Source organism: Epargyreus clarus, unplaced genomic scaffold (assembly GCF_041222505.1).
Source record: "Epargyreus clarus isolate Ecla_fem2 unplaced genomic scaffold, WU_Ecla_fem_2.2 ptg000031l, whole genome shotgun sequence".
Classification (NCBI taxonomy): domain Eukaryota; kingdom Metazoa; phylum Arthropoda; class Insecta; order Lepidoptera; family Hesperiidae; genus Epargyreus; species Epargyreus clarus.
Window position 1 is genome coordinate 9,607,855 of NW_027332236.1, and position 27,629 is coordinate 9,635,483.

General features: G+C 37.0%; 2 protein-coding genes across 2 annotated transcripts; one reads left to right on the top strand and one right to left on the bottom strand.

Moving 5' to 3' along the window:
* Positions 1-800: 800 nt before the first annotated feature.
* On the top strand, positions 801-19,296 carry Magi (membrane associated guanylate kinase, WW and PDZ domain containing protein magi). Its single transcript, XM_073089781.1, has 21 exons — positions 801-1,655; positions 5,016-5,215; positions 6,734-6,843; positions 7,127-7,226; positions 8,253-8,384; positions 8,889-9,018; positions 9,550-9,746; positions 10,113-10,303; positions 10,853-10,954; positions 11,688-11,802; positions 12,200-12,310; positions 12,714-13,163; positions 13,693-13,806; positions 14,180-14,315; positions 14,789-14,867; positions 15,881-16,016; positions 16,596-16,720; positions 17,102-17,193; positions 17,577-17,666; positions 18,011-18,141; positions 19,113-19,296. Exons 1-21 carry the CDS (start codon positions 1,441-1,443, stop codon positions 19,292-19,294), a joined length of 3,138 nt encoding a protein of 1,045 aa, XP_072945882.1. The 5' UTR covers positions 801-1,440; the 3' UTR covers positions 19,295-19,296.
* Positions 19,297-23,790: 4,494 nt separating this feature from the next.
* On the bottom strand, positions 23,791-27,430 carry LOC140754810 (trypsin, alkaline B). Its single transcript, XM_073089919.1, has 5 exons — positions 27,380-27,430; positions 26,696-26,876; positions 25,407-25,662; positions 24,855-24,963; positions 23,791-24,108 (listed from the first exon to the last, which is right to left on the bottom strand). The coding sequence occupies exons 1-5, from the start codon at positions 27,423-27,425 to the stop codon at positions 23,888-23,890; spliced, it is 813 nt and encodes a 270-aa protein (XP_072946020.1). The 5' UTR covers positions 27,426-27,430; the 3' UTR covers positions 23,791-23,887.
* Between the last annotated feature and the right edge of the window lie 199 nt (positions 27,431-27,629).

Here is a 27,629-nt window from a genome sequence, read left to right on the forward strand (position 1 = left end):
TAAGTTACCTACTCCATTTACTTGATTTATTATTACGGACAAGACAGTAATTAAAACAAATGTACACTGAGCAAAATCATATGTGTCGTAATAATAGTGATTAGTGACTTGCTGTTCCCTATATATTACTTTACTCTTTGCCTGCTGCATATACAGATATATATCGTACTAAACGTGTGACTACAGCGTGTGACCGTAAAATATAGCTATGCATCCTTAATATATCATAACAGCTGTGGGTTCTAAGCACAAAGTACAAAGTTATTATATAGTTATTTGCATAGTTTACGCTGTGTTGACAGGTGCTAAAGATTTTCCCATTAAGTGGTAAATATTGTTAATTGAACAAAAATCGTAATGCCTATGCATTATATTAACATTTGCGATTGGCAACTGTTTTTGGTAATTAGCCTAGGCAACAAATAATAAAATTCAAAAATGAGACAGGGGGCGGCTACGCTAAATAACAAGCAGACTTATTTTTGTCTTCTATTTCAATTTGTACTTGTACAAATCAGAAACAAAAACATCTAGATTTAATATAACAAACAGTGATAGGCCAGTTTTATAAGTATTTTAATTAATTAATCATATCTTGTCAACCTGGTGTTCCGGAATCAAATTAGTTTTTCGAAGTAATTAAGCAATTACCGCTTTTTTAAAAGCGAAAAAGAACATGAAAACAATGGGATGTGCTTAAATAATGCTCATATTGATTTTAACACACCTTCTCATCAACAATTAATTAAATAAATCAGTTACGTGTTTTAGGTGATTTAATTTTTTTAGCTGGAAATACCGAAGCTAGGATGTCCTATCCTACTCACTCATTCCTTTACTTCATTTCACTTGTCTTGTTGCACCTACTTTCAAAAAGTTAAGAATTTACCTGTTTATGTGAGAAAGTGAACTTATTATCTAATTAGCATGGTCGGGCATTGAGTTACAGTGCATGTTATCTGATTTACCGTTACAGTACTCCGAATGGGTAGCGTGTTGTTTTCGACGTTACCGTTCGTTACGAGTGTTATGATATGATGCACCTGCAGTGTAGACTCGAGACTTGATTACCGCAACATGCCTCGTATCGAGCACTGCATCGCAATTATGACACGGCTCAATGAAAAAGTTTGAAAAAATTCAGCCAGTGTAGCTACGTGGAACCGTTTGCTGCGTTCGTCGAAAAAATACAAGATTCAACAAGTTACCGAGGAGTCATCTAATCCCAAAATGACTCATAAGTGGTCACTGGCATGCCCGCGTGCCGCTATTGTTTTGTTTTTGTGGAATGCCTCAAAATCCGATGAGTAAAGTGCGCGGAATGCTAGTGGGTGAATGGGGATAGTGTTCCAAATCCAAATTGTGAGACTGTAGCCTGGCGGGAGTGCTGGTTTCTTTTTAATAATGTGTTTGTGACGAGTGTATTAGGGTGCTTCCGCAATGGCTCAAAGTTCTGTGGACTCTGATAGACTGTCCTCAGCTGGTATTTCTACACACAGTTCAGGCACAGCGGGGACTGTTGGTGGATCAGTTGTGGGAGTGAGGGTGGGCGATGCTGGACTGAAGAGGGAAGATGAGGATGATTACAACCTGGGACCATTGCCTCCTATGTGGGAGAAAGCCTTCACACCAACAGGAGAGAGATATTTCATCGAGTGAGTACTTAAATATACTAACATGATAAAAGAGCATTGTAAAGATCAAATGATTGTAAAGTTTATACATATTTGTGTGAGTGTGAGAACACTTCCACTCTGTATCAAACAACAATATATCAAATCAGATTATTGTGGGACACAGGTTTTACAGGCATATCACAACATTAATCACATTGTTATTAAGTATCTATACTGGCTTGTCTACATTTTAGCCTCATTTAGGCTTATAGAAAAGTAACACAGCTCGGTTTTGACATCATAAGACTAAAGGGCACAATTTAATGTCTATGTATCTGTTTGTTTGACTGCTGCAATTAATTTCAGATCTACATACTTGTGCTCTACAATTACCGTAGAATCAATAAAGTTATACATATCGATACCTTAATTCGCAGATCAGCCAACTCCACTTTTTGTCATTTTTTTTTTATTTATTTTGATTTCGTTCAATGCCATTTACTAACAAAATAAATTAAAAAAAAAAACATTTTGAAAAGTGGAGTTGGCTGATTTGCAAATTAAGGTATCAATATGAGTTTTATAAGATTATACTCCTTATGATTAGTCTTTATCCATGGATATCTATAAGCAACTACATCTAGAACAGGTTTTACCTGAAGCCAATTACAGCATTACCGATTAGGAGCCAGCATTAAATAAGTGTGGAGCATGTACCTCGGAGATCAAACTATAATGCCTTCATTATCTTGCAAAATACTTCATACTGTTACAATGATGCAATTCAGAAATAATAGTTTGAATAAACAATAAAAAAAAACATAGTGTTGTAGTATGAAACTCAGGCGTCCTAATATAGGATAGGATAGGTGTAGAGTAATATTAAGTTAGAATGAAGCTATCAACCATCATAGTCAAATGGCATGATCGAAACTCGTGGGCAACAGTTGCGGTTGTTTCAGTATTACCATGCTCAGTCAGCATTATAATAGCGTATGATTTGATTTGTTCCATACAAATTAAAAAATATAATCTAATAAATAAAAGTTGTTCATGCCTATAATTGGCACTCATACGAGCCTTATTATTATGAATAATACTATAGTGTACTACTAAGTACTATATAATGTATTGTATGTGTTGCTATTGGCATGTAAATAAATAATATACCAACCAATGCTCCTCTTACTATACGAGCCTGTGACATCACTACACTGTTCATATTAGCATACTAACTAAGAAGGTATAGAAAATGCCTTGGTTATAAATTGAATGAGTAGAAAGTAGTCTATTGTAAACACACTGACGCTACACAGAAGACCAGACTAACGTTATCATAACATATCTGGGATAAATATTTTGATTTTAACCCCAAAATAGACACATTGTCTGGGAAAAATTAGCTCAGTTTTTCTGTAGAACTTTAGTGAGAAACAAGTGATGTGGTGATTTAGTCAAGAATAAATTATTTCTTTTTTTTTTTATTTAAATCAAGTAGTGTTGGGACATTAATATAATTAATGTTGATTAACCTTGTGTGTGATTTATATTAAACATTTTGCTTCATTTGTGTTCGGATTTCTGAGCAATATATTACAATATTTATAAGTATTGATCATGATGTTGTTCTTATGTTATGATAGAAGAAATAAACGGTAATTTTAGATCTTTTATTTGTTTGTGACTGATTTTTTGGGTACATTTATGTATCATCAATTTTAAGGCAAAGGCAATTTTAAGTATTGCAGCATGCATGGTGGATAAAAAAAATCGAGATGGTATAGGATAATATAAACAATAGTTTTTTCTTTATGAGAACTAAGAAAATTATTAGTACATTATTGTGATAGATCTCTGCCAAAGATGGATATATTCCATCAACCCATATAGTTCGAATATTTTAAAATCCTGTCAGAACTTTAAAAACTTAGAATGTGTTATATTTGTACTTTACTGAATACTCTAAAAAGTTAATGTTATAATAGCACACAAGCCTGACTCCTATATATCTTTTTATAGTAAAAATTCTAACTAATATTATAAATGCAAGTGTGAGTTTGTTTCTTTGTTTACACTTTCGCACCTTTACTTCATAACCAATTTTCATGAAATTATTTAAACACACATTTTCAAGGGTTCAGAAAAGGACATAGGGTACATGTTATCCCCATAGATTAGTAAAGATTACTCGCTCTTAAAAAGTGTAACTTTTTGACAATTGTCACTGTCATCTGTTTTCGTGTTTGATAAATATTAAAAAAAATATAGTTTTTAGATCATTTACGAATGAAACGGTATTTCTTCACACTTTTTCTTCGATTTCGTGTCTTAACTGCGCATGTCGGCATTATTCCGCGTAAATTACACCATGACAGCCATTAAACGGCGGAATTGTCAGCTGTTTAAGTCATTTAATGGCTTCCTTCAATTACAAGGCGGTGAGATATCTATACTTATCTATGTTTATCCCGAATAAAAGCACTGTTCTCAAGGGATAGATAAAAATCTCAAATTTCCAAACGAAAGCATGGAGAAATGCTAATAAATAATAAATATTCTCCGAGTATTGGTTTACAATTTACATGGATGCATTTGAAATTTAAATACCATTTTCTAATGCTAATAAATTAAAGTTTGTGTCGGATGACTTTGCATAATAAAACACTCAGATACACGTCATGCAAACATTTAATTACCTATGTTCACTATATATTTGCATTTTATTGTTTCAAGGTGAAACCTTTGCATATAGCATGAAATAAATACAAAAATGCATTATGATTTGTTGGCATGATTAAAGTCTGTAACTTTTCATTGTTTTGTTGTTCTTTTTTGTGTGAAATCATAATTTTGTAATAGAATATTGATATAGGATTTCTTTTTTTAATTTACATCAAATAAAAATACTCAACACTTAGAAATTAAATGTAGCTTTTTAATTTTTTTTTGGCATGTAGTAATATGCATTCAGCTGATTCACTTTTGGCTTTTGGGATTTGTAACAAAAACATGTATAATGCAACAGTTACCATACTGATCTGACATGCAATGCCCTGGGTTTGACTACCTACCAGACATCTAATTAAGAAATTTACAATAACGACAAATATAGATGTTTACACGTATTTGTGTATAGTCCGCGCCAAACTGCTAGTCCGCTCCGAATATAGAAACGAGGCGCATCGCAATAGGAAATTGTAATTATTGCCGGCACCTGTCCGCTGGCCGCTCTCGCTCATGGGTATGGGTACAAAGCTGCGGTAGCGTGCTCTTACGTTATATGCTAAATAAACCTGCGCGCAACAACTTCAGCGCGTACTAGAAGTATGGCGCAGAGTATACTTATCTTTGTATGTGTGTATAGCACCCATGACTTATGCCTATCATTTTCTCTTCTAGTTACAACACGGGTACTTCCCACTGGCTGGACCCCAGACTAGCCAGGGTCCGGAAGCACTCGCTGGGTGAGTGCGGAGAAGATGAACTGCCATACGGTTGGGAACGCGTCACCGATGAGAGATACGGATCGTATTATGTGGACCACATCAACCGACGAACACAGTATGAAAATCCAGTGTTGCAAGCAAGAAGGCTTAGAGGTATGTTAATATACTTAGATGATGCAATATGCCTGTAGAATTTAAACCACTACTTCTACTAAAGCCATTATTAAACTTCTTTAATAATATAAAACATATTTAGCTTTATAATGAGATTTAAAAGCCATTTAACATATTTGTATGGGACCTGACAAACCTAAACACTCCCACTCACAATCCAACATAAAAAAAGTGTAAACAATAAAGAATTAGCAATAAATATAATCTTTACTTTCTTAGTATATCATACATGACAAATTAATTCAACATCTCCAAAAGTAGGAAATCTTTGAAGGTGGTAGAACCCTTTGTGGTTCGACTCCGACGGCATGTCCGCCACACCTATTTCTGCCTAATAACAGCAGTGTTACGCGTTGCTATGTTCCATTTTGAAAGGTGTGGTAAGGTATACTTTTCCGAGGCGTTCCAGCTTAGTCCTCAGGGGTAGCAGCGCATCTGTGGCCGACTTCAGGTAGGTATATCTAATCCTACCTGAAGTTGATTACAGATGTTCATGGGCGGCAGTAGCCACTTACCATCAGGTGGACTGCATGCACGTCTGTACTTACATTATATTATAAAAAAAAAGTAAAACCACTCATTATGTAACCATTAAATGGTACTCTGAAGGCATCATGACTAATCTATTTATGCTTGCTTCATTGTAATCCGTAGGCATTGGCTACATATAACTTCCGTATGGCATTGTGGGTTTCAAACTACTAATCTTATTGTATATGACAGTTCCAGCTAAGTACCTTCCGGTTTATCATAAGGTTTAGACTGCCCTTGTGGTTTACTGTGAACAGTACATAATATAATTACATAGTTATGACATTGAAGTAATCTGTTACCTAGATTACGATTTTTTTTAAATGACCTGGGTTTATTATTAGCGATTTTCAAAATCTTATATATCAAATTCTCGTGTCACAATGTTAGTTACCGTACTCCTCCGAAACAGTTTTACCGATTTTCACCAAATTTTATATGCATATTCAGTAAGTCTGAGAATCGGCTACTATCTATCTTTCTTACCCCTAAGTGATAAGGGTTGTTCACCTTTAACATTTTTTTATTTGTATGACAACACAACATTTGCCAGGTCAGCTAGTAAACCTTATAAAATTTTGGGTGGTATGATCTATTTTCAAAATGTTAAATATATAATTAATTAATGTTAATTCATTTCAAAATATTAAGATATGAGTGTAAAAAAATCATATTATAAATAATCAACTACAAAGACCTGTTGACGTGCATCACAGAATAGCTTGAATAATTAAAAACAAAAACATGATAAAAAATTGCAATCATTTTTATGGTTCACTATTGTGCAGAGATCTAAAACACTTTTGACTTGGCTCAAACCATGCTCCAACAACTTCATGAATGAAAATTGATAAAGAATTGTGTAAATAATCAAATTTAATTTTCATATTACAAGTATATGTATGTATATATAAGTATTATAATGTATGTAATATAGAAAAAGTAATACATATATTTTTATTGCAGCTGAGAAAATGGCTGCAGAGAACAGTAACAATAACCAGCCCAATGGTCCTCCGCCCACGGGAGAGCTGCGTGGCGAGAGGTTCACCCTCAACCTCACTAAAGGAACTCAGGTTAGTTCTACCAATTGTATTTTATTACCTACTAGATGTGTCCCGCGGGTTTACCTGCGTTTAGAAACAGTTTAGACGTTTCAGAGATTAACCAATACACACAGACAGACAGGCAGACAAAACATTTTAATATATATTTTTTTTACTTTGCATTTTGTAAAAAGTTATTATTTGTATGTTACAAATAGACACATATTTATTTGTAGGTAATATTTGTTGCTACTTGCTACTCTATTTCTTTTTAGAATTTTCTTCAATAAAATGTTTATATTATGTTTTCCAGGGCCTAGGATTCACTTTGATCGGCGCTGAAGGTATACCTGAAACTGAAGGCTATCTCCAGATACGAAGCATTGTTCCGCACAGTCCTGCCTGGATAGACGGTATGCAATAATGTTTTAAATAGCTATCTATAATCCTTAGGTTAATTATCTTTATTAACTCTGGGCAAACTCCACTAGATTTCTCTTATGTGCATCACAGAGTTGGATGGATGACGTTTAATCGTTATACCTATTTCTACCTAATAACACCAGTGTTAGGCGCTGCTGTGTTCCGGTTTGAAAGGTGTGGTAAGAGAGACAGAATTTTCCGAGGCGTTCCAGCTTAGTCCTCAAGGGTAGCGGCGCATCTGTGGCCGATCTCAGGTAGGAATATCTTATCCTATCTGGGGTTGATTACGATGTAGATGTCCATGGGCGGCAGAAGCCATTTACCATCAGGTGGACTGCATGCTCGTCTGCTACTCTTATATTATAAAAAAAATAAAAGAAAACTTGCATGTTTCCATGCTTCAGAGAGCATGTTAAATAGTCAGTCTCAATTGTTATATTCAGATAGCAGATTAAATTTTGTAAAAGTCCACATGCTTTAACCATTAACCTTGATATTACTCCATTTATATGACTTAAAGCAGTTTAGTATAGCATGTTTCAAACATCTCTTAAGTGAAAAGGACCTATGCGAGGCGTACCAAGCAGAAAGTCTGCAAGTATGCTCTAGCGGAATAAGAGGGTGGGGGGTGGATGGGGCGGTTCGCCCCGGGCCTCCGGTCCTAGGGGTCCCAACACAAAAATCAAAATAATGGTCGTCAGAACCAACTATCTGGGAAATGTATATAGAGCGGAAAAAAAAATCATCACTGAAATGTCTATTTCTTGGCTAATAAGTCGATGACAAATTTGTATTTAGTAAAATCAAATCAAATTTTGATACTGGGAGTCTCTATTCAAATTCCCGCCCTGGGCCTCCTTAGTCCTCCGGGCCCTTAGTCCGCTACTGCAATAATGGAACTTAAGGGTTTCGAACTGATAATTGGAACAATGCTTCATATTTTAAGAGGAGACCCATGCCCAGCAGTGTGACAATATATGATGATGAACTGTAACAAAATAATGTATTTCCCCCAGGTGCCCTAAGACCTGGTGACGTGGTGGTGGGTGTGGGCAGCCGCGGGGTTCGCGGGCTGTCGCACGCGCAGGTGGCGCAGATCTTCCAGTCCATCACGCCTGGCACCGAGGTCACGCTGCATCTGGTTAGAGGTGGGTGATTATCTATGGTATTAGCGGGTAATGACGTTTCAGCTTTGTAATAAATTAGGATTTAACAAACTGTTCAATTAGATAATAGTGAATCTACCAAATTCATTATTTAAATATCTGTCTCGGGTACGATCCCGGTGATCGTACCCGGAACCTTGTACGCCGTCAGGCCGGTATGGTGATCGCTTCTCTACGCAGGTCGTCCAAAACATATAAGTTCCGTGAACTTTAAAATTAAATAAGTTAAACAATCTAGAGATGAGAATGGTTGGTTATATTATTTAAGAAAAAAAAATTCTGACCTAATTTGGACCTAACCCTTATTTCAAACTTATTTGAGGCCGACATTTTGTAACAATTTGACATTAGTGTGTTTAGTGGGGTTAATATTACAGATAAAACTTAAATTCCATTTATTGATGATTTTATAAGACATTTCAAATATATTTTTTTTAGAAATTACAATGAATCCTCGTAACTCCTAAATTAATATTTAAAATCCAGGTTACCCCCTCTCGTTCGACTCCGAGGACCCGAACACACGTGTGTTGAGTACCCTCGCGGTGGACTCCACCACGCCCGCTACATCTGATGCCGTGGCTATGCAGCAACTCACCAGGGCGCTGAGGACCAGGTGAGGGAAACATTTGGCTATTTTTTTTTAAATAAGTATTACTCTACATTGACCCACAAAATCAATTTTATTTATTTTATGTGTAAATTGATATTGCCTGTTTTATTTTAGCATCGTACACATTAAAGTTTACCTAATTTCAGGTAAATTTTCATAGAGAAATGTGACACAATGTTTGAAGCCTAATTCTGTGTTCAAGTATTCAATTATAATAAAGGACTAGACTTCTGATAGGTATAATTTCTCTTCACTATTCAATTATAATAAAGGACTAGACTTCTGATAGGTATAATTTCTCTTCATTATGTGACTGTTACTCAATAGACACAAATTATTTCAAACACCTAATAATTTTACTTTAATTTGGGTACTTTGAAGTTGTATTGCAATAGGAGTCTTATCTAATCGCTTTGTCTTGTATAGTGGTTATGTATTTTGTTTACATCAATTTCTTTTTTATAGTTTATCTCTGGCAGTTCTCTTGTTTATGATTTTTTCGTTAAGTATATAAATAATGTGTAAATATACCAGATTCAATTTGGACTCCCCAAACCACGTGGACCCAAGCCAGGGTCGTGATGAACCGGACAACTCACCAGTGGCCCACAGCCCGGGACAACGTCGCCTCATGTCCCGGTCTTTCGACCTGGATGAGCTGGCTACCACCGAAACCAACCCTGTACCACCCAGGTGTCCCTCTGCGGACCATTTGCTGACATTGGCCACCGGTATGTAAACTTATTTTATTATATAGGAGTAGCAGACGAGGATGCAGTCCACCTGATGGTAAGTGGCTACTGCCGCATATGGACATCTGTAATCAACCCCAGATAGGTTTAGATTCCTATCTGAGGTCATCCACAGATACGCCGCTACCCCTGAGGATTAAGCTGGTATGCCTCGGAAAAGTACATCTCCTTAACACACCGCTCAAACCAGAACAGCAGCGCTTAACACTGCTATTATTAGACAAAGACAAGTGTGGCGGTGGTGCCGCCGATGACGAACCATAAAGGGTTCTTTCTAACACCTTTGAAAAGTAGTTTTTCTTCAATAAACAAACCTATTAATGCTATTACAAACATCGTTCATAGAGCACCAGCAGCGCAGCCGGGTGGGCTTGCTCGGCGGGGGCGAGGGTGGGGGCGTGGCCGGGGGCGGGGCTGGTGCGATGGGCGGGGCCGGGGGCGGGGCGGGCCGCGAGCTGGCGCTGACGCTGCGCCGAGGCGCTGTCGGCTTCGGCTTCACTATCGCTGATAGTGTGCACGGACAGAAGGTTAAGAAGGTATGTACCATAATATGTAAGTACGCTGGTGCTAAAAACTACAGGGTGAATTTTTCAAATGATCCTTCGGGGCCAAATCCGAAACTATAAGTATTAATGAAAAATGCTGGAAGGAGTTACGAGGTTGATTTTGATAAAACTATATCATTATTATTTTTTTAAATATTTTTTCCTAGCCAGGAATCGAACGAGTTCATTTTGAAAAAGTGCACCCTTTATTATTTATTGCACTATCGGAAGGCTTATACGCATCAAATTTTGGGAAACAATTATGAATGACAAACCGACGACCCGCATGGCGGAGCGGTCGCTACGCGTCTGACACGCAAAGGGTTCCGGGTTCGATCCTTGGTTAGACAGATATCTGAATGATTAATTTATGTCTGTTCTAAGTCTCCGTGTTTATGTATTCATCTTTGTGTATGTCCTCCAAAGTGGAACCACAAAGAATTCTACCATCCAATCTTCAAGGCATCACAGCTAAATGTACTCAAAGTTCGTCAAAGTGTTACCAAAGCTCTATCTACTACACTTGAATGTTATTCTCAGGTATTGGATAGGAGCAGATGTGCTGGACTACGCGAAGGTGACCTGCTGCTGCAGATCGGGGAAACTGACGTCAGACATGCTCCACACCAGCATGTCGTACAAGTAAGATGGGCTGCTTGGTCTTAAATAACAAGTTTTATGTGTTACCACAAAATTTCATTAAATACACGTGATTGAACCAAACCCTTGACTACATACTGTTCCCGTTAGGAATCAAACCAATCTACAACTTCGCTGTAACGACGTTGTAGTCTTGTTTGAATCAAAAATGGAAATTCATTTAATACAATCTTAGTTTTGACGTGACAACGTCTTATAATTCGATGGAGCCGGCTGCACGCACCAAAGAACATGACTCATGCGGCGTTACCTCGCTCTGAGGCGTTCCATTTAAGGCTTGAAGTGCAAGAGAGAGCGCGGAACGAGCGACAAAGAGGCACCATCCGCGTATTTACCTCCTTCTCTATATCCATACAAAATATCTATCAAACAAATAAAATGACAATTTTCTTTTGAAAAATGCAACCATTCCATCAGTATTTTCTTATGACGTTGTCACGTTCAACTATCGTCAGTAAACCCACTTTACAGACAACCGATTTTTTTTTATTATCAATATTTATTCACTTTTAAAGTCCAATTTATTGTATAATATTGTCATACACTACGTTGTCCACATTTGGTGTGTTGCTCACTCAAATGTCAATTGACAGGCATTGCAGTACTTTTTCCATTTTGTATCAATTTAATTTCGCTCGTGATCTCATAACATATATGCTCCATTTATTTATGTGTTGATAAGAAAATGTTAGTTAATATTGTTGTACCCACTCAGGTACTAAAAGACTGTCCAGCGATGCACGAAACAACGTTACGAGTGTGGAGACGGAACAACGCTATTGCGAGAGCGCCCAGGAGCCGATCGGCCACGCGCGTTCAACCTACTAATTGTAAGTTTAAAAGCGATTTGGTTCTCAATATTTTTACAACCAGAGGGGTAAATACTCTGGAGGGGTTCGCTTCGGCAAGAAAGATATATCATCCTACTCGTCTCTCAAATGTTTCTAACTATGGAAGGGAAATGGGTACATCTCTTTATGTGCAAGAAAATTAAATCTACAATACTTCTCTAGTTACAAAGTAGCTCTAACCAGGCAGAAAACATGACGCTCTATTTTCATAGCAAGGGAAGTAAATGCTTATAGATGTGTAACATAAACTAAATTATTTAAACAAACTTGGAAAAATACTATTTACATAAATCCGCTATTAAATTATCCAGCTAGTTTATCTGAAAGATATCACGTAATTATATAGAATTATACCTACTAACTAATTATTTTACAGCAGCAAATAGTCAGTTAGGGAGAAGCAAAACACCTACGGCAGAACAGTTGCGGTCCCCTGCCTTGCACACGCAAGACAACTTGAGAGATTTGCAGAACGGCATGAACTCTGGTATGTTGTACATGAAGAAACTGGTATAACTTGCTACAATGAAGGTTGTAATAGAAAATGGCTGTATTTGTATTCTTGCTTATTCTTTATGTTTTGTGAGCTATAACGTGTACGGAAGGTGCTATTTTTGATCACAATCTTGATTTGAATCAAGTTATACGAAATATTAAGGTTTATAAAATCACACATAAAATCATGTTGGTTAATATCAAGTAATTAATGATCTATTTAATTTAAAATAAAAGGATATGTTCAATAAATTTTATTAATACATTTGATTAGTAACGTAAAAATGCACAAAATAAAAGTAAATTCAATTTTATGCCACATACATAAAAATAAATCTAGAAATTTATATTCATCTTGTTATCCCTAACATAAATAAATGTTCCTGTGTCCATAGTAGAAGCGACATACGCAGTCCCGGAGCACAAAACCCGGGAAACTCGGGAAAGCCTGATGGACCGACGACGTCGTAGCAGCACCCCGGGGGCGCGGCTCACCCTCCCCGTCGTCACCCCCTGGACAGAACCCCCAGACGACGACCAATGGCAGGAAAGAGAAACTTGGATCGACAACTCCAACAATATACGTAACTGGGCGGAGAATGCGCAGAAGTGGGACGATACTACACAAAAGTGGGATGATGGTGCGCAGAAGTGGGACGAGAGTGCCCAGAAGTGGGATCTCGGGGCGGGGCTAGAGGGTCCGAGCAATGGGGGCGGGTGGAACGGGGATAACGAGAGGTGGAACAATAATTGGGGGGAGGTTCCCACTCCGACTGTCCATGTGGATATGAATGCGGCGTACTGGCGCGGGAATGCCAGTGTGGCGGACAGTAGTGATAATGGAGGTAAGATATTGAACATTTATGTGGTTACGTGCTTGTATTCGTGCATATATGCGTGCGAATGTGCGTGTGGTCGTACCTACAAGATTTTTGAAGTAGAACTTCTGTATGCATGCTTGACACGAGGAGTAGACTGGTGAATGTGTGTCGAAGCTGTACTACAAGTGTGATCAGGCGAGGTGGACGGAAGTTGTGAGGGAGATATAAGTTAGTGAAGATAGAAAGAGAAAGAGTTACGTTTCTTATATTACAGTAAAGGCAAGAGAAACTGTTTCTCCCATAACGGTTTTACTTCAGTCGTGTGGTCTAGGCACATTCTTATTATTTTTCGTCATAGAGGTGTGAGGCCATAGATCTCATTATCCAGAATACAGTGGAAACATTATCAAATTAGGTCTGCCTTTTTTTTAATTGTTTCGATAACAAGCATGTACAGATACACAAATATATTGACCTAATGATTCCAAATGGATTCCAAAGTTAAAATGACCATTCCTAAATTTGAATCTATGTTTCTTCCAATTTTGTCTAGGTTTCCCTGAAGATGGCATGCTTCATTCGCCGACCACGGCAGCCATTAGCGGCCTGTCCAGACAATCTCCATCTACCAGTAGGATAAGGCCACACTCCCCTTCTAACTCTACAGGTAAGTCAATTTTTTATGTTTTTTGAAATGAGATTGGCTTGTGTGTTTTAAATATTTCTTGGAGAACATCATTATTTTGGCCTATGTTTCTAATATTTAATGACTGTCATAATCTGGCCGTTTTTCTGAACATGTTAAAATGATAATTGGTAAATATGTAAATTTAACGTAAAAAATTGTAAAATGGCATCAATCTTAATATTTACATGGTCGGTTAGGTCACTATAATAATATAAAAAAAATAGTTTATTTAAAATAATTCTAGGTCACTATTATAGATTAAAACAGGAACATATGTCAGAGAAAGAGAGGGAGTGAGATACCAAAAACAGACAAGAAAAAGATGACGTAAGTATCTTTTAAATTGTTTCAGGTCGACTAAGAAGTCATTCTCCATCAAATAACAGTGCGACAGAAAGACTGCTCACGAATTCGCCGTCCACACGCCTTCAGAGCCAATCGCCGTCGAATAATTCGTCGAATAGCAGGCTAAAGGGCTCGCCACTTAGGTATATTATTTTAAAATAATATGTACTTATTTACATACATATAAAGTTTTACTTCTATATGGAATTTAAAAAATACAATGTGTGTGTATACGCATATGTGAAATTATTACAAAACCAGTCGAACTTGCACATAAAGAATTCTGTACCACCAATTTTTTTTTATTTTTTTATTTTTAGTTTTGTTATCATAGAAGCCATGGAAGTAAATGTATTGTGGAAATTTAAACTGTCTATAGACAATGAAAAACACCGAAAAGTAGCAGTTTGTTGTATGGCGACCCACATTTATTTTGAAGATTTTTTATTTTAGTAGCCACCATTATGCATACTCTGTAAAAATTTCAAATGTATCTACTGTGGTTCAATGGTGTCTGTGACAGACAGCTTAGGCTTAATAAGCCTTCCTTTTTCACCCTAAAAAAGTACCTATATATGTGTATGTATGATGTCATTTGTATGTATAATGTATGCAGGTTGCGGGAAGGAGTGCACTCGCCTGCGCGCTACGACACGGATGTACCGCCCACCTCGTATGTGGCTTCTTATCCGCAGGTAAGATACGATCTTTATTTTTATCCGGCTGCGAAAGGTATGTATTTCCAGCTTATGTATCTATGTATGTTAATTTTTTTGTAAACCCTACAGCCCAAATGGCTGGATGAATTTTAATATTACAATATTATCAGTAGCACATAGCTATTTGGCTATTTTCGGTTTAGGCAGATCGTACCCATGCATTATCAGAATTAAGGGGTAATAGGTCAAAGTTTTCATAATATGTAATTCGTACTTAACGCCTAGACGCCTACATAAAAAAGGATACAAAAATATTTTTTTTGAAGTCGCATATGATCTAGGACAGCGTTTCCCAACCTTTTTCAGTCCATGGACCCTTAGGACAACACGCACAGTTTTCACGGACCCCCTTAATAAAATAAACAGCGAAAAAAACGCAATCCCAAATATCATGTTTTTACAGGAGAGCTAAAACAATATTTGAAAAACCCAATTTATGTATTTTTTCTTTTTTTTTTATAGATTAATAATAGTGTTCTACATCATTGAATGCATCTCTTTTTAATTTTTTAAAATACCATGTGCTTAGATCACATTTTTCTCATAAAACTGGTTTGCTGATTTTTTGTTTTGCGGCCCTTTTGCATTTAATGAGCGATTTATGTATGGTCCAGAGATGTCACCGCGGACCCCAATACATATACTCGTGGACCCCCAGGGGTCCGCGGACCACAGGTTGGGAAACGCGGATCTAGGACATTGTGTGTCGGGTGATCAAAGTGCACTAATGAGTGGAAAATGATCAACCAGGTGATCAAAGTGAAAGACCTTCAAAATTGTAATGTGTAGATGCAGGGGGATATCTAATCCTATCTGGGGTTGATTACAGATGTCCATGGGCGGCAGGAGCCACTTACAATCAGGTGGACTGCATGCTCGTCTGCTACTCTTATACTATAAAAGGTTTTTGGGCGCTACACGAGCTAGCGCCGCCCCTGTGTTCGTGTAACAGTGCGATGTGAGTGTGATGGTGGTGTGTGTGCGTGTAGGTGGAGGCGGGCGGCACGACGGACCCCGAGGCGGACGTGTTGGTGCGGCTGGCGCGCGGGGCGGCCGGCTTCGGCTTCCGCATCGTCGGCGGCACCGAGGACGGCAGCCGCGTCGCCGTTGGGTACATCGTGCCAGGTATGAAGCCCTTACCCCTACACAAATAGGCGCCATTATAGATTAGTAAAGATTACTCCCTCCTAATAAGAAAATGTACCCAGTTTTGAGAATTGAAATGGTTGCGTAAAAAAGTTTTGCCACGTCTCCGTGCTAAAATGTCCCTAAAATATTTGAAATAATTATTTATTTATTATGTAAGTTACGCAGTATTAGTTATTTGTTCATAAATTTTCTCTAAAAATGTTTTTATATGTCAAGAATTCAAAAAATGAACTTGCTAATAAGCCGTTTGTGGCTTCATTCAATTTCAAGGCGGCGAAGTATCTTTACTAATCTATAGGGCCATTCATAAATTGCGTCGCACGAATTTCTTGGTATTTTGCACCCCTCCCCTTTGTCATTATCCTAGTCACAGTGTAAACAACATTTCGTGTCCCTAGTATGACGTTACATATTTTTCTTTTTTTTTTTGAGAAATTATTTAATTACAAGGACAGTTCTGAAATATAAATAAAAGTGTAGATAAATTACGTTATGACCTCACGAAATTGAGTCTGTTGAGTCGCGTCTTATCTTAAACATATATATTTGATGCAGGTGGACCCGCAGACGGTCTGCTGCGGCAAGGCGACCTGCTGACGTCAGTGGATGGGGTCCCGCTAGGTGGCGCCACGCACGCGCGAGCTGTTGCTTACGTGTGTCAGGCCGCTTCCCGGGGACATGTGAGTAACATATTATATACCTGTATTCGTTCTTAAAAACGGTGACGTCATAGTTCACATGTGAGTAACCTCTTACATACATACCTATATGCGTTCTTACAAACAGTGACGTCATCGATGCATCGATTTTAATAACGACAAACGCAAGTTTTTTAAGTTATTTTTCTTGACAATTAGTACTTAATTACCGTAGCACACATTTTTAATAAGGCTTTAATGCATTCTAAAAAGAAAAGAATATTTTAAAAGAAATAATAAAAAAAATAACTATTTATAATTATAAAATTAAGTTCCAATCAATGTTTGTAAAATCTTGTAGTACACGAGAACCATTCTCCCTTGCTAGATTTTATTTTGTGTCTCATAAAAAATATATTCCAGGTAACTTTAGGGGTGCGACACAACAGGGCGGACATCCAGTCTCTAGGGCTGCCCACCATGGTCGCGCCGCACGCACACCAATCTCTGTTAACGTAAGTATTATTAAGAAGTTTTTACATCCTTACTAATATTGTAAATGCAAATGTGACCTGGTTTGTTTAGTACACCTTCATAAATTAACTACATAGCGAATATCATGAAATTTTGTACACATGCTGTTAGGGATTCAAAAAAGGACAAAAGGTCTTTAAACTTTCACAACGATCGGCAAATAAAATATATCTCATTGAAGTTCCCATATTTTATAAAGATATATCATAAAAAGGTGAATTATTGGACAAGTCTCTATTCTTAAATCTTTATGAAATCTATTAATAATTCATCGATTATATGCTAATATGTCGCGATTATGATAATTCCTATGTTATCAATGTTATTATAAATCAGTATGTTTATGAAATAAATATATTTGTAGGGCTGACACCTCGATGCAGCACATGGCGCCCGCGTCATACAACATTCTGCACCCCGCACCCCTCTACCCGCCCTCTGCACACGTACCTATGTGAGTGTTCACCCTCGTTTTTACCCTTATGTTTATTTAGTTTGAAATTTTGGATATAATATTCGTGTATATATTTTATATTGTATATATAACGCTATACATAAGTAACTTTTAAAGAAATCAAAAATCCCGTGAGTCTATAGTCTATTTTTCGTTTTTATGGTATTGGCACTGATCCATTGTTATGAAATAATATTAGAGTATTGCATGAAGTCGATGATAGATGTCGCTGCTGTTTACCTACTTGAAACTCATTTTGTTTGGGTCACACACTAGATCCCCGCTACTTATATAAAAAAGGTATTTTTTGCCTATGTACTAAAATTTTCAATTGTACGTAATAGGTACGGTGTTCAGTACGACACGTCGAAGGGCTGGTCGTCGATGCCGTATGACGTCACCGTTACCCGGAAGGAGGGGGAGGGCTTCGGCTTCGTCGTCATCTCCTCCACTAACAAGGCCACTAGTACTATTGGTAAGTTTACCATGACTTTATTGTACCGATCTGGTAGATAGTACAGGGTTTGGTTCTTGGCCAAGCACTCAGATATCAAACGAGTACGCATTCTATTTGATGGTAAGTCGCTATTGCCATTTATAGGCATCTGAAGATGGAAGTAGACCCATAGTCACCTGAAGGTAAGTGGCTACTGCCGCCTATGGACATCAACCTCACATAATATTAAATTCCTACCGAAGGTTGTCCATAAAGGCGCTGCTATCCTTGAGGAGTAAACTGAAATGCCTTGGATGAGTATGCCCAATTTTACAGTCTTCTAACCGGAACACAGAAGTGTTTAACATTGTTGTTGTTAGATAGGAATAGGTGTGGCGATGGTGCCGCTGGAGTAGAACCACAGAAGATTCTACCACCTTAAAATAGAAAAGTTAAACAAAAATGTATATGATTAAAATAATACCTAAATATATAATCAATATATATAATCTAACTAACATAATTCTTAAGGTGCCTACTAATATTCATATGGATTTTAATTGTTTGAAATAAATTATGTAGCGTAGGTTCGTGTTACCGAACGGCGTCGCGCGCACCCCTTCGCCAATTGACAGTTTTCATAGATTTTTCCCATAACAGTTACCTGTTGTAATTTGAAGCTCCATTCTACCGTTCGCGAAGGGATATCGAGGATTACCATTGCTATAATAATAATTATTATAAACAATGAAAGGTTTCTGTTAGTATAATACATTTATATTGGCAACACTTGTCAAGTGTCATATTAGTGAGATCCGGGTTTGACTTTTCTTCCTTCGATGGCCGGTTCGATAGTATTGTTTGTGAAAATGTAATAGTTAAAATAAAGTGTAATTAAAGCAGTAAGCTAAAATAAAGATACAGAAGATAAGATTACAGAAGTTAACCATATCTTTTATTTCGCACGACCATATTTTCAGTTTCAATCAAAGGGTTCTATGAATTTCCAGGTCAGTTGATCCCGAACTCGCCGGCCGCGAGATGTGGGTTACTCCACGTGGGCGACACGATAGTGGCGATCAACCGCGTGGGCGTGCGCAACCTGCCGCACCCCGAGGTGGTGGCGCTCATCAAGCGCTCCGGCGCCGCCGTCACACTCACCGTGCAGCCCCCCGACCCCACGCCCGACTGACCACCCCCACCCCTCATACCCCGGCAGAAGGAAAGATGATGTCGCTGACTGAATACACCCCCACCCCTCATACCCCGGGTGAACGAAGGAAAGATGATGTCTTCTCAGATATGTCACTGATTGCCACGAACACATCCTGCAGCTCCCGGACCCCACCCCCGATTGACCACCCCCACCCCTTATACCCCGGCAGATGGAAAGATGACGTCTTCTGAAATAAGTCCACCTTGATGGACACAATTTGATTGACCCACACGCAAAAATCACGCACCCCAATTAACCCTGAGCCAATGTTTTTTGGGTTAGTTGGGATTTACCAGTCATTCATTCACCTTGACGGTGACACCCCGGATGATCCACACACAAGATACACCTCAACTGATTCCAGGCTAGAGGAATGCTCACATAATAAATGCGATAAGTGACTTATCCATCTAATTGCCACGGACACACCCCGAATGACCTACACGTACGAGTCACACACCGCAACTGACCCAATAAAACGCTGGCAAAATAAATGCCTCTCAGATAAGTCACTTATCCATCTAATAGCCATGAACACACCCCGGATGACCCATAAGAGTTGCACACCCCAACCCAAGGCAAAGGGAATGCCTCACGTTGCCGCTTTTTTAGGATTATTTCCATTATATTTAAAAATAATGACCATGCTCGAGAATGTCCAGGTAATTTGTTTTTTGCAAGTTTGTTACCCTATTACTCCCTAACGCTACACTCAAGTCGTCAGATTATTATAAATTAATTATTTACATCATTTAATTGACCTACCATACCTTAAACTGACCCGCTCGAATATTTCTAGTGATCGTTTTTTTTTTACTTTGCCTGCACTACAAAAACTCCTATATAGAAAGTCCATATAATATGGTGAAGGATACTCTACAGGGTGTAAGGTATCTCCCATATCTCAATCTGCCTCGCTCGTCACTCCTGAAATCCCCTAATCAGACTACGATGAACGATCGATAGTTGGTTGACCATATATTTTTTTTAATATATTTAGAAAATAACGTAAGCATGGATGATTGATGTTGACTGATATACTCTACCTTCGATTGATAATATCTGTCGATAAGCGATCCATAAGTGTGTGGGCGTCCAAATGCTAACAGGTCACATATAGGTATGTACTGATTACCGATGAAATATTGTAAAAAAAAACTCCCAATAGATTTTAATAATTACATTGTTATATTAAACATTAATTATTAATTATGTTTTTAATATCGAATAGCTTTAATCGAATATCAAATTTAACTTAGTTTCTCATAATTTATATTTAAGTTTATTATAAATATGATTATTTTTAGCATCTCATTCATTATGGCACTTATTGATAGTTTTGTTTTTTATGTGTAAAACTTGGAACATAATATTCTAGTGCGTTATTGTAACTATTTAAGGTATCTATCTATTTTATGCTCTATTATTTGTAGTATTAAAATAAAATCTTAATAAATTATGGTATTGCGTTCAGTATCTTCATAAATGTAAAAGTTTTACAATAATAAAACAATTGTTCATTACAAAACAACTTCAGTTATGAAGAAGCAATGTGTACTTACCCTATCTGTAATTGTGAACTGATGCAAGTACTTGTATTTTTAATCTTTTTGATTTTACCGTCCAAATTGCATTTTTGTATACTTAATGAAAACTATTGTTTAAAACTAAGAAATAGGATTTTTTAAAATAGTTTTACGTTGGAGTGTCATTGGGAGTGTAATCTTATTTAGTTAGGTCCAGTCATTAATAATAATAATGAACTTAGATCCTAGAATTATTCTAGATTTTTGAAAATCTTACATTAATAGAAATAATAGCTGTAAATCGCGTATAGTTTTTGATATTCAAAAGAATTTCTTTTTTCTTCCTTTTCATGTTTTCTTTCAATTTTGTGAACTTAATTTTCTTTTATCTCTAGCCTCATGCAACTGTTTCAAAATAGATCTTCCAAAAACGGCAGCTTTTCTATTATTATAGAACATATTATGTCTAATTAAATCAAATATTATGTCAATGTGTTCAAGAAAAAATGCCTTCGGAAAAGGGGCGCATACAATTATAATTGAGTCTCATTGAATCGAATAATAATTATATATAAGAATTATTCTATAAAATATAATTGAATTGTGAATATTTTTAAGCTCAACCTGTATTTTGTATGTAATATATTTCTTAGTTATTCAAATAATTTTGTGTACTCGTTCATAGAATTCTAATATGAATCTCCATTGTGCCTTAGACCCTTATGACGTCATATTTCATATTTGTATATAAAGTATTTTAGATAGTGTTTTTTCTGGCATTCTATATAGTTTAGTGATTATGATAAATTGCAATACATATTTTAGTAAATTATAATGTTGTCACGTCGTTTCTTATATGAAAATCTACTTAAATTTTACCGTACTAGGTATTTTTATAAAGTATTTTGAAAAATACAGAATGGAATATCCCTCCAAATTTAAAAGGTAAAGCAATAAATGTTATTAGCCATTTTTATTGCGTAAAAATGTGGTTTCATAACATTTACAATAGAAAATATAGCATGTTTATAAAATATGTAAGATTGTACCATAAGGTATTTACAATTGTAAATAATGTGGTACAATTTTGTGTGACTTGACGTGTAACTTGGCTTATATAAATTGTACCACACATTCACAGAAAGGTGAAATAAAATCAAATATATTTTCTCTGTCCTTAGTATAACTTGTTTCAATAAAAATGTAATTTAAATTGCCATCATGTCTGTTTACCTCTCGCTCGTTCTGTACACTACAAGTAATGTACATAAAAGCGTCATTTTTGTACATTCTTTATTGAATCAACTTATACGTAACAAGTATCTTCTGGAGTACTATAAAAAAGATTGAATGTATTTTTCCATTATTTTAATAAGTTGTTGTAAGTAACCAATGTTGACTGAAGTTAAAGTTTTAAAACCTTTTAAGGTTTACTCGTAGGTTTGTTAGTGGGACCACCGAAGGGAAAGTTAGCTATACGATTACTTTAAGTTTAATTAAGGGCTAGAATTAATGTTAGTTACTCTTAAACGGGCTATGTTTTATCTGGTGAGTTTACCATGTCATGCTCTTTTATATTATCTTTAGAAGCATGATGTTTTGTGACGTCACAATTTACAAATTCGATAATGTTATGTTGTTTATATTTATTCCTTTGAAGCTTAAAAAAAATTAATGATATATGACGTCACAATCTTACGAGATCTACTGCTCTTGTCCGAATAAGAACATGTACCCTCTACCTCCCTTTATAAATAAACGTATTAGGCAGATATTGTCGAATGATTTACACATTTATATGTAGTGTATTGATATTATATTTAAAACACTTACAAAAACATTGCCCGTTTAAGCTCTTCGTAAAAAAATCAGATGTAGTATTAGGCGAGGCACATAATATGAGTAAATTTTAAACTACTTAGTTTGAAACATTAGACCATTTAAATACTGCGATTTGATCAAAAAATGCAGTTTTTTTTATTTCAAAAGACCTTTTTTACAGAATTAGTAATATTTGTATTTCATAAAATTTGCAACATGTAATAGCAGATTGCAATAATACTTTTTTATTCGTGGATCTTATGTGCCATCTTGCCTATTACAACAATTGATTATTAGTGTTAATAGCAATAAAGTCCGTGCCTTCTAGAAAACGCTGTCTTGCCGATTCCAATGTTAGTAGAAATAAAAGTGTAACTTTTGAAAATTGTCCAAAGAATCGAAGAAACTGCTTCGTAGCCACTTTGGTATCTATTTCTGTATGTCTTATTGTTGACTTAGAATGTCCGTTTACAACCTTATTTTAATGGAAGTATGTGGGTTATATAATTGTAAAGAATTACGGTAAATATATTTTCTGTATAAAATTTATTTTGAATTTTTTATCACACTTAGCTTTGCATATTTCGATCATAATTTCATCACAGGTTTTACGAAGAGAAGTTTATTAACGCCGAACATACATTTAAAAATCCAAAAACACAGCCAAATTTCTTAATCTTTACCGCAAATTCATGGTAATAACTACATATTTATCTAAAAAACATATTGGGAAGACCTGCTCCCAATAATGGGTCCATACGATAGAAAACAGCAGTGTTATATCTCAAACATAGGAGTATATAGTTATTGTATACATAAAAGTACTCGAGATTTATCTACACAACATGCACTTTTATATAACACACCGTTTCCGACCGTGGACTTATAATCAAATAGACTCATAATTTAAAATACACTTTGTACTATCCCATTTGTAAAATAAGACCTGGAGGTCTACGAATAATGATCCGTTTATTGACCACACTAAAAGTTAAATCGTAGATAATATATTAGATACTAGATAGTATAAAACGTTAGGAGTCACAGTCCTCAGGCTTGTGTGACAAATATCAACAATTGTGACGTCACATTTGAGGAGTCAACCAGTAACGTCTACGGTAACATGCAACATTAGCAATTCTAATGGGAAGTAGAATACATATTCGATAGTACAAGACAAATAAACGTGTATAAATATAGTCTATTTGATTACTTTACAAACTTATGCAGCAATTCTGGGAAGAACTCCACTCCGGGAGGCCCCAGCGACGTCCATGATCCAGTTGGTGAAGCGATCAACGCGCACGAACACATCGGGCACGGTATCGGTGCCACACTCGTGGTACACGGAGGCCACGCCCACTAGGACGTTGTTGATCGCCATCGGAGCGCCAGAGTCGCCGAAGCATGTGCCGTAGCCGGGGTTTGCGGCGCAGATTACGTCTGGAATGGTTTTTTAATGTATAGCAAGATCTACGAAGAATTTTTTTAAGGTGGTAGAGCCCTTTGTGGTTCGACTCCGGTGGCACTACCGCCACACCTATTTCTGCCTTATGCAATTAAGCGCTACTGTGTTCTGGTGTGTCTGGGTTTGAAGGGTGTGATAAGGGAGACATACTTTTCTGAGGCGTTCCAGCTTAGTCCTCAGGGGTAGCAGCGCATCTATGGCCGACTTTAGGTAGGCTATCTTTTTTTTATTTTTTTATTTTTAACCTAACGATAAGGCAGACGGGCTACCTGATGGAAAGCAGTCACCGTCGCCTATAGACATTTGCAACAACAGAGGAGTCGGCAATGCATCGCCGGCTTTGAAGGAGAGTTCTTTTTACACCCCTCTTGAAGAGCCACATGTCATAGTCCTGAGAGAATACCTCAGGAGAAAGTAATCCTATCTGTGGTTGATTACAGATGTCCATGGGCGAAAGTCACTTACCATCAGGTGGACTGCATGCTCGTCTTCTACTCCTATTTTAAAAAAATCTACGAAAAAATATATAATAAAAAGTCTACTACAATGACTACAATATTATACTACAAATATTTTGATTTTTTTTTTTTAATTATAAGTAGCAATTTCTTTATTCAGTATATCGTTCAGTTCAGAAGAATATCGTAATCCGTTCAAAATGATCATAGCTTTTAAATTTAAAATTAAACCGAAAAGTAGTTATCCAGCAAAAAGTACTTACTATCGTCAATAGAAACGCCGTCAATACCGGCGAAAGATGCCTCGCACTGTTCATTAGATATTTTGTTCAGGCTAATAGACTTCAGCGCATGCAATTGAGGTCCGCCTTCCTGAAAATACAAATTAATTATTAAGTAACATACAAGAGAACAGTAGTTAAGTTGAAGGTGGTAGGACCCTTTTAGTGGGCGCTGTTGTGTTCTGGTTTGGAGGGTGTGGTAAGGGAGACATACTTTTCCGAGGCGTTTTAACTTAGTCTTCAGGGGTAGCGGCGCGGCGACCTCAGATAGGAATATTTAATCCTATTTGGGATTGATTACAAATATCCATGGGCGGCAGTAGCCACTTACCATCGGGTGGACTGCATGGTCGCCTGCTATTCCTATATTATAAAAAAAAAGTTAAATACACTACATGATATCTAACTATGGTAATTCAAAACACACTAATGAACCAGTAGAGAAAACTAAAATCTAAACCTGAATTTTTGAAGACAGCAAGATCTACCATAAAGGAAACGCTAGTTTGCTACTATATAAAAAACTGGACTAACCGTTTCAAAGCCCCAGCTGACAACCCTCAGAGGCGTTCCATCAGGGATGTTTGTGCCAGGCGGGGGGAGGTACAACACGTTGACAGTGTTGCTGATGAGCAGCGGGGTCTGCAGGAACACCAGGGCGATGTCGTTGGTGCGAGGGTTCTGCACGTAGTCTGGGTGCTGGACGTATCTCTGCACGTTGGTAACCACTCCACCAGACATGCTGTAGGTGGAGCCCGCGCGAGCCCTCATGTTCGATAGGTTAACGTCCCTGGAGTATCAGAAAACAAACTATGTACCTACATAAATGATATCTACTGGTTGTAGATATTGAAATTCAGAAAGAATTCTGTAAAGGTTCTTATTTGAATAAAATGTTCCTAATGGATTTTATTAACACAAGGTCAGTCTCAGTGAAGAGGTTTAATGAAATAAACTGCTAGGCAATGCCCAACAGGGGTACATATTGCTTATTACCCCATTCCTGGGTGGGCCTCAGATCAATTAGGAGTCAGCTTAACATACCAGGCAGCCCCTCCAGTTTCGACATTGTTCTTATGAAACGAGTGAATTATGTATTCGAATATACTTAAGGTAAAATATGTTACGTACGTACGTACGTTACGTATATAGTAAATGTATATATCTAATGTGTATCAAATTACAATGAAATAATTATTAACGCGTCAACTGCATGTCTAATAAAACAATGCAATTAGGTATTTAAGACCATATTAGTGCTAAGAAAGTAAAATATTATAATTCTACTAAATGAAGTAATACTTAATAATTCTTACTCAAAAGACCTTAAAGTCATTGAGATATAATTAAATTAAACGAAATTATATAATCGAATTAAGTATATTAAAATTATATTGATATATAAATAAAATATTACCTATCGTTAATTTATTTTTATGTATTCTAAGTTCATTTTTATCTTGTATCCATATTAGATTAATATTTTTTTGTGATTGACTGTGTTTCTTGCAATGCTGTGCACACCTATCATTTAAGTATATAATACAATAACTAGCTTTGGGTTTTGTTTCTTTTTAATATTGTTTATGTATTTAGTTGGTTTGCCATTTTTAAATAAAACACAACTGCTTATAAATATGACCTATGTCATTCCCACGAGTTAAACGAATTCGTAACCGCATAATTATGTAAAAATCAGTCAAGCCGTTTGGGTTGACGGTCATGCCAAATAATGAGACGAACATAAACATAACTATATGCCCGAAAAACATTACCCACCTTCCGCAGCCGGGTAAAAACCAAATAAAAGTTGAATTACTTACAAGAAGCAGAAAGCCGTGCTAGCCATAATCCACGAGGAAATGATGCCGCCGACGCATCGCTGGATGTAGATCTGAGGGCGAGGGTAGAAGTACACCAGGGCCGCCACGTACGGGAACTCCTGGATGTTCACCGGCCTGCCGCCCACGATGCGGCTCTCCCGGGACTCTGGTGCTGCCAAGACTGTGGAAAGATTCAACTTTTAACTACGGTACTTTACAAGTCGAAAATTAAACTCTTGGAGTACTACCACACCTATTTCTACCGTAAAATAGTTCTGGCATTTCGCTGGAAGGCCGTGGATGCCGGCTGACTTAGACATGAGGCGTTCATCTTGGTTCTCAGGAGGACAATGCAACTGCAATCTACTTCAGATAGCATCCTTGTTCTTTATGAAGTTTATTATAGATGTCTATTTTTTTATAGTTTAATCTAACGATTAGGCAGACGTGCTACCTGATGGAAAGTAGTCAACGCCGCCTATGGACATTTGCAACATCAGAGGAGTCGCCAATGCATCGCCTGCTTTGTATGAGAGCTCTTTTTTGAAGAGCCCCATGTCATAGCGCTCCGGGAACACCTCAGGAGGAAGCTCTATGGACGACAGCAAGCAATAATCTCTTACCATCAATCTCTTACAATGTATACTCGTTGATTAATTTAATTTCAATACAAAAATAACTTACCAGCACCCAGGATGGCGAGCGCCAAGAAGAGAACCTTAGTAGCCATGAACTTGCCGGGGAGATAAAGAAATTAGGGCACCTGTTGCTCAGCCGGCGTATTTATATGATACGAATGATACGATCTATATACCAACAATTGGTTGATATCGCGGATAAGCCTCTTAATTATAAACAGGGTGTATTAGTTTCATTAGTATTGGCATAACTGGGGAGTTATGGTTAGCTCCAAACTGGTTCCAGTATCTCAGTG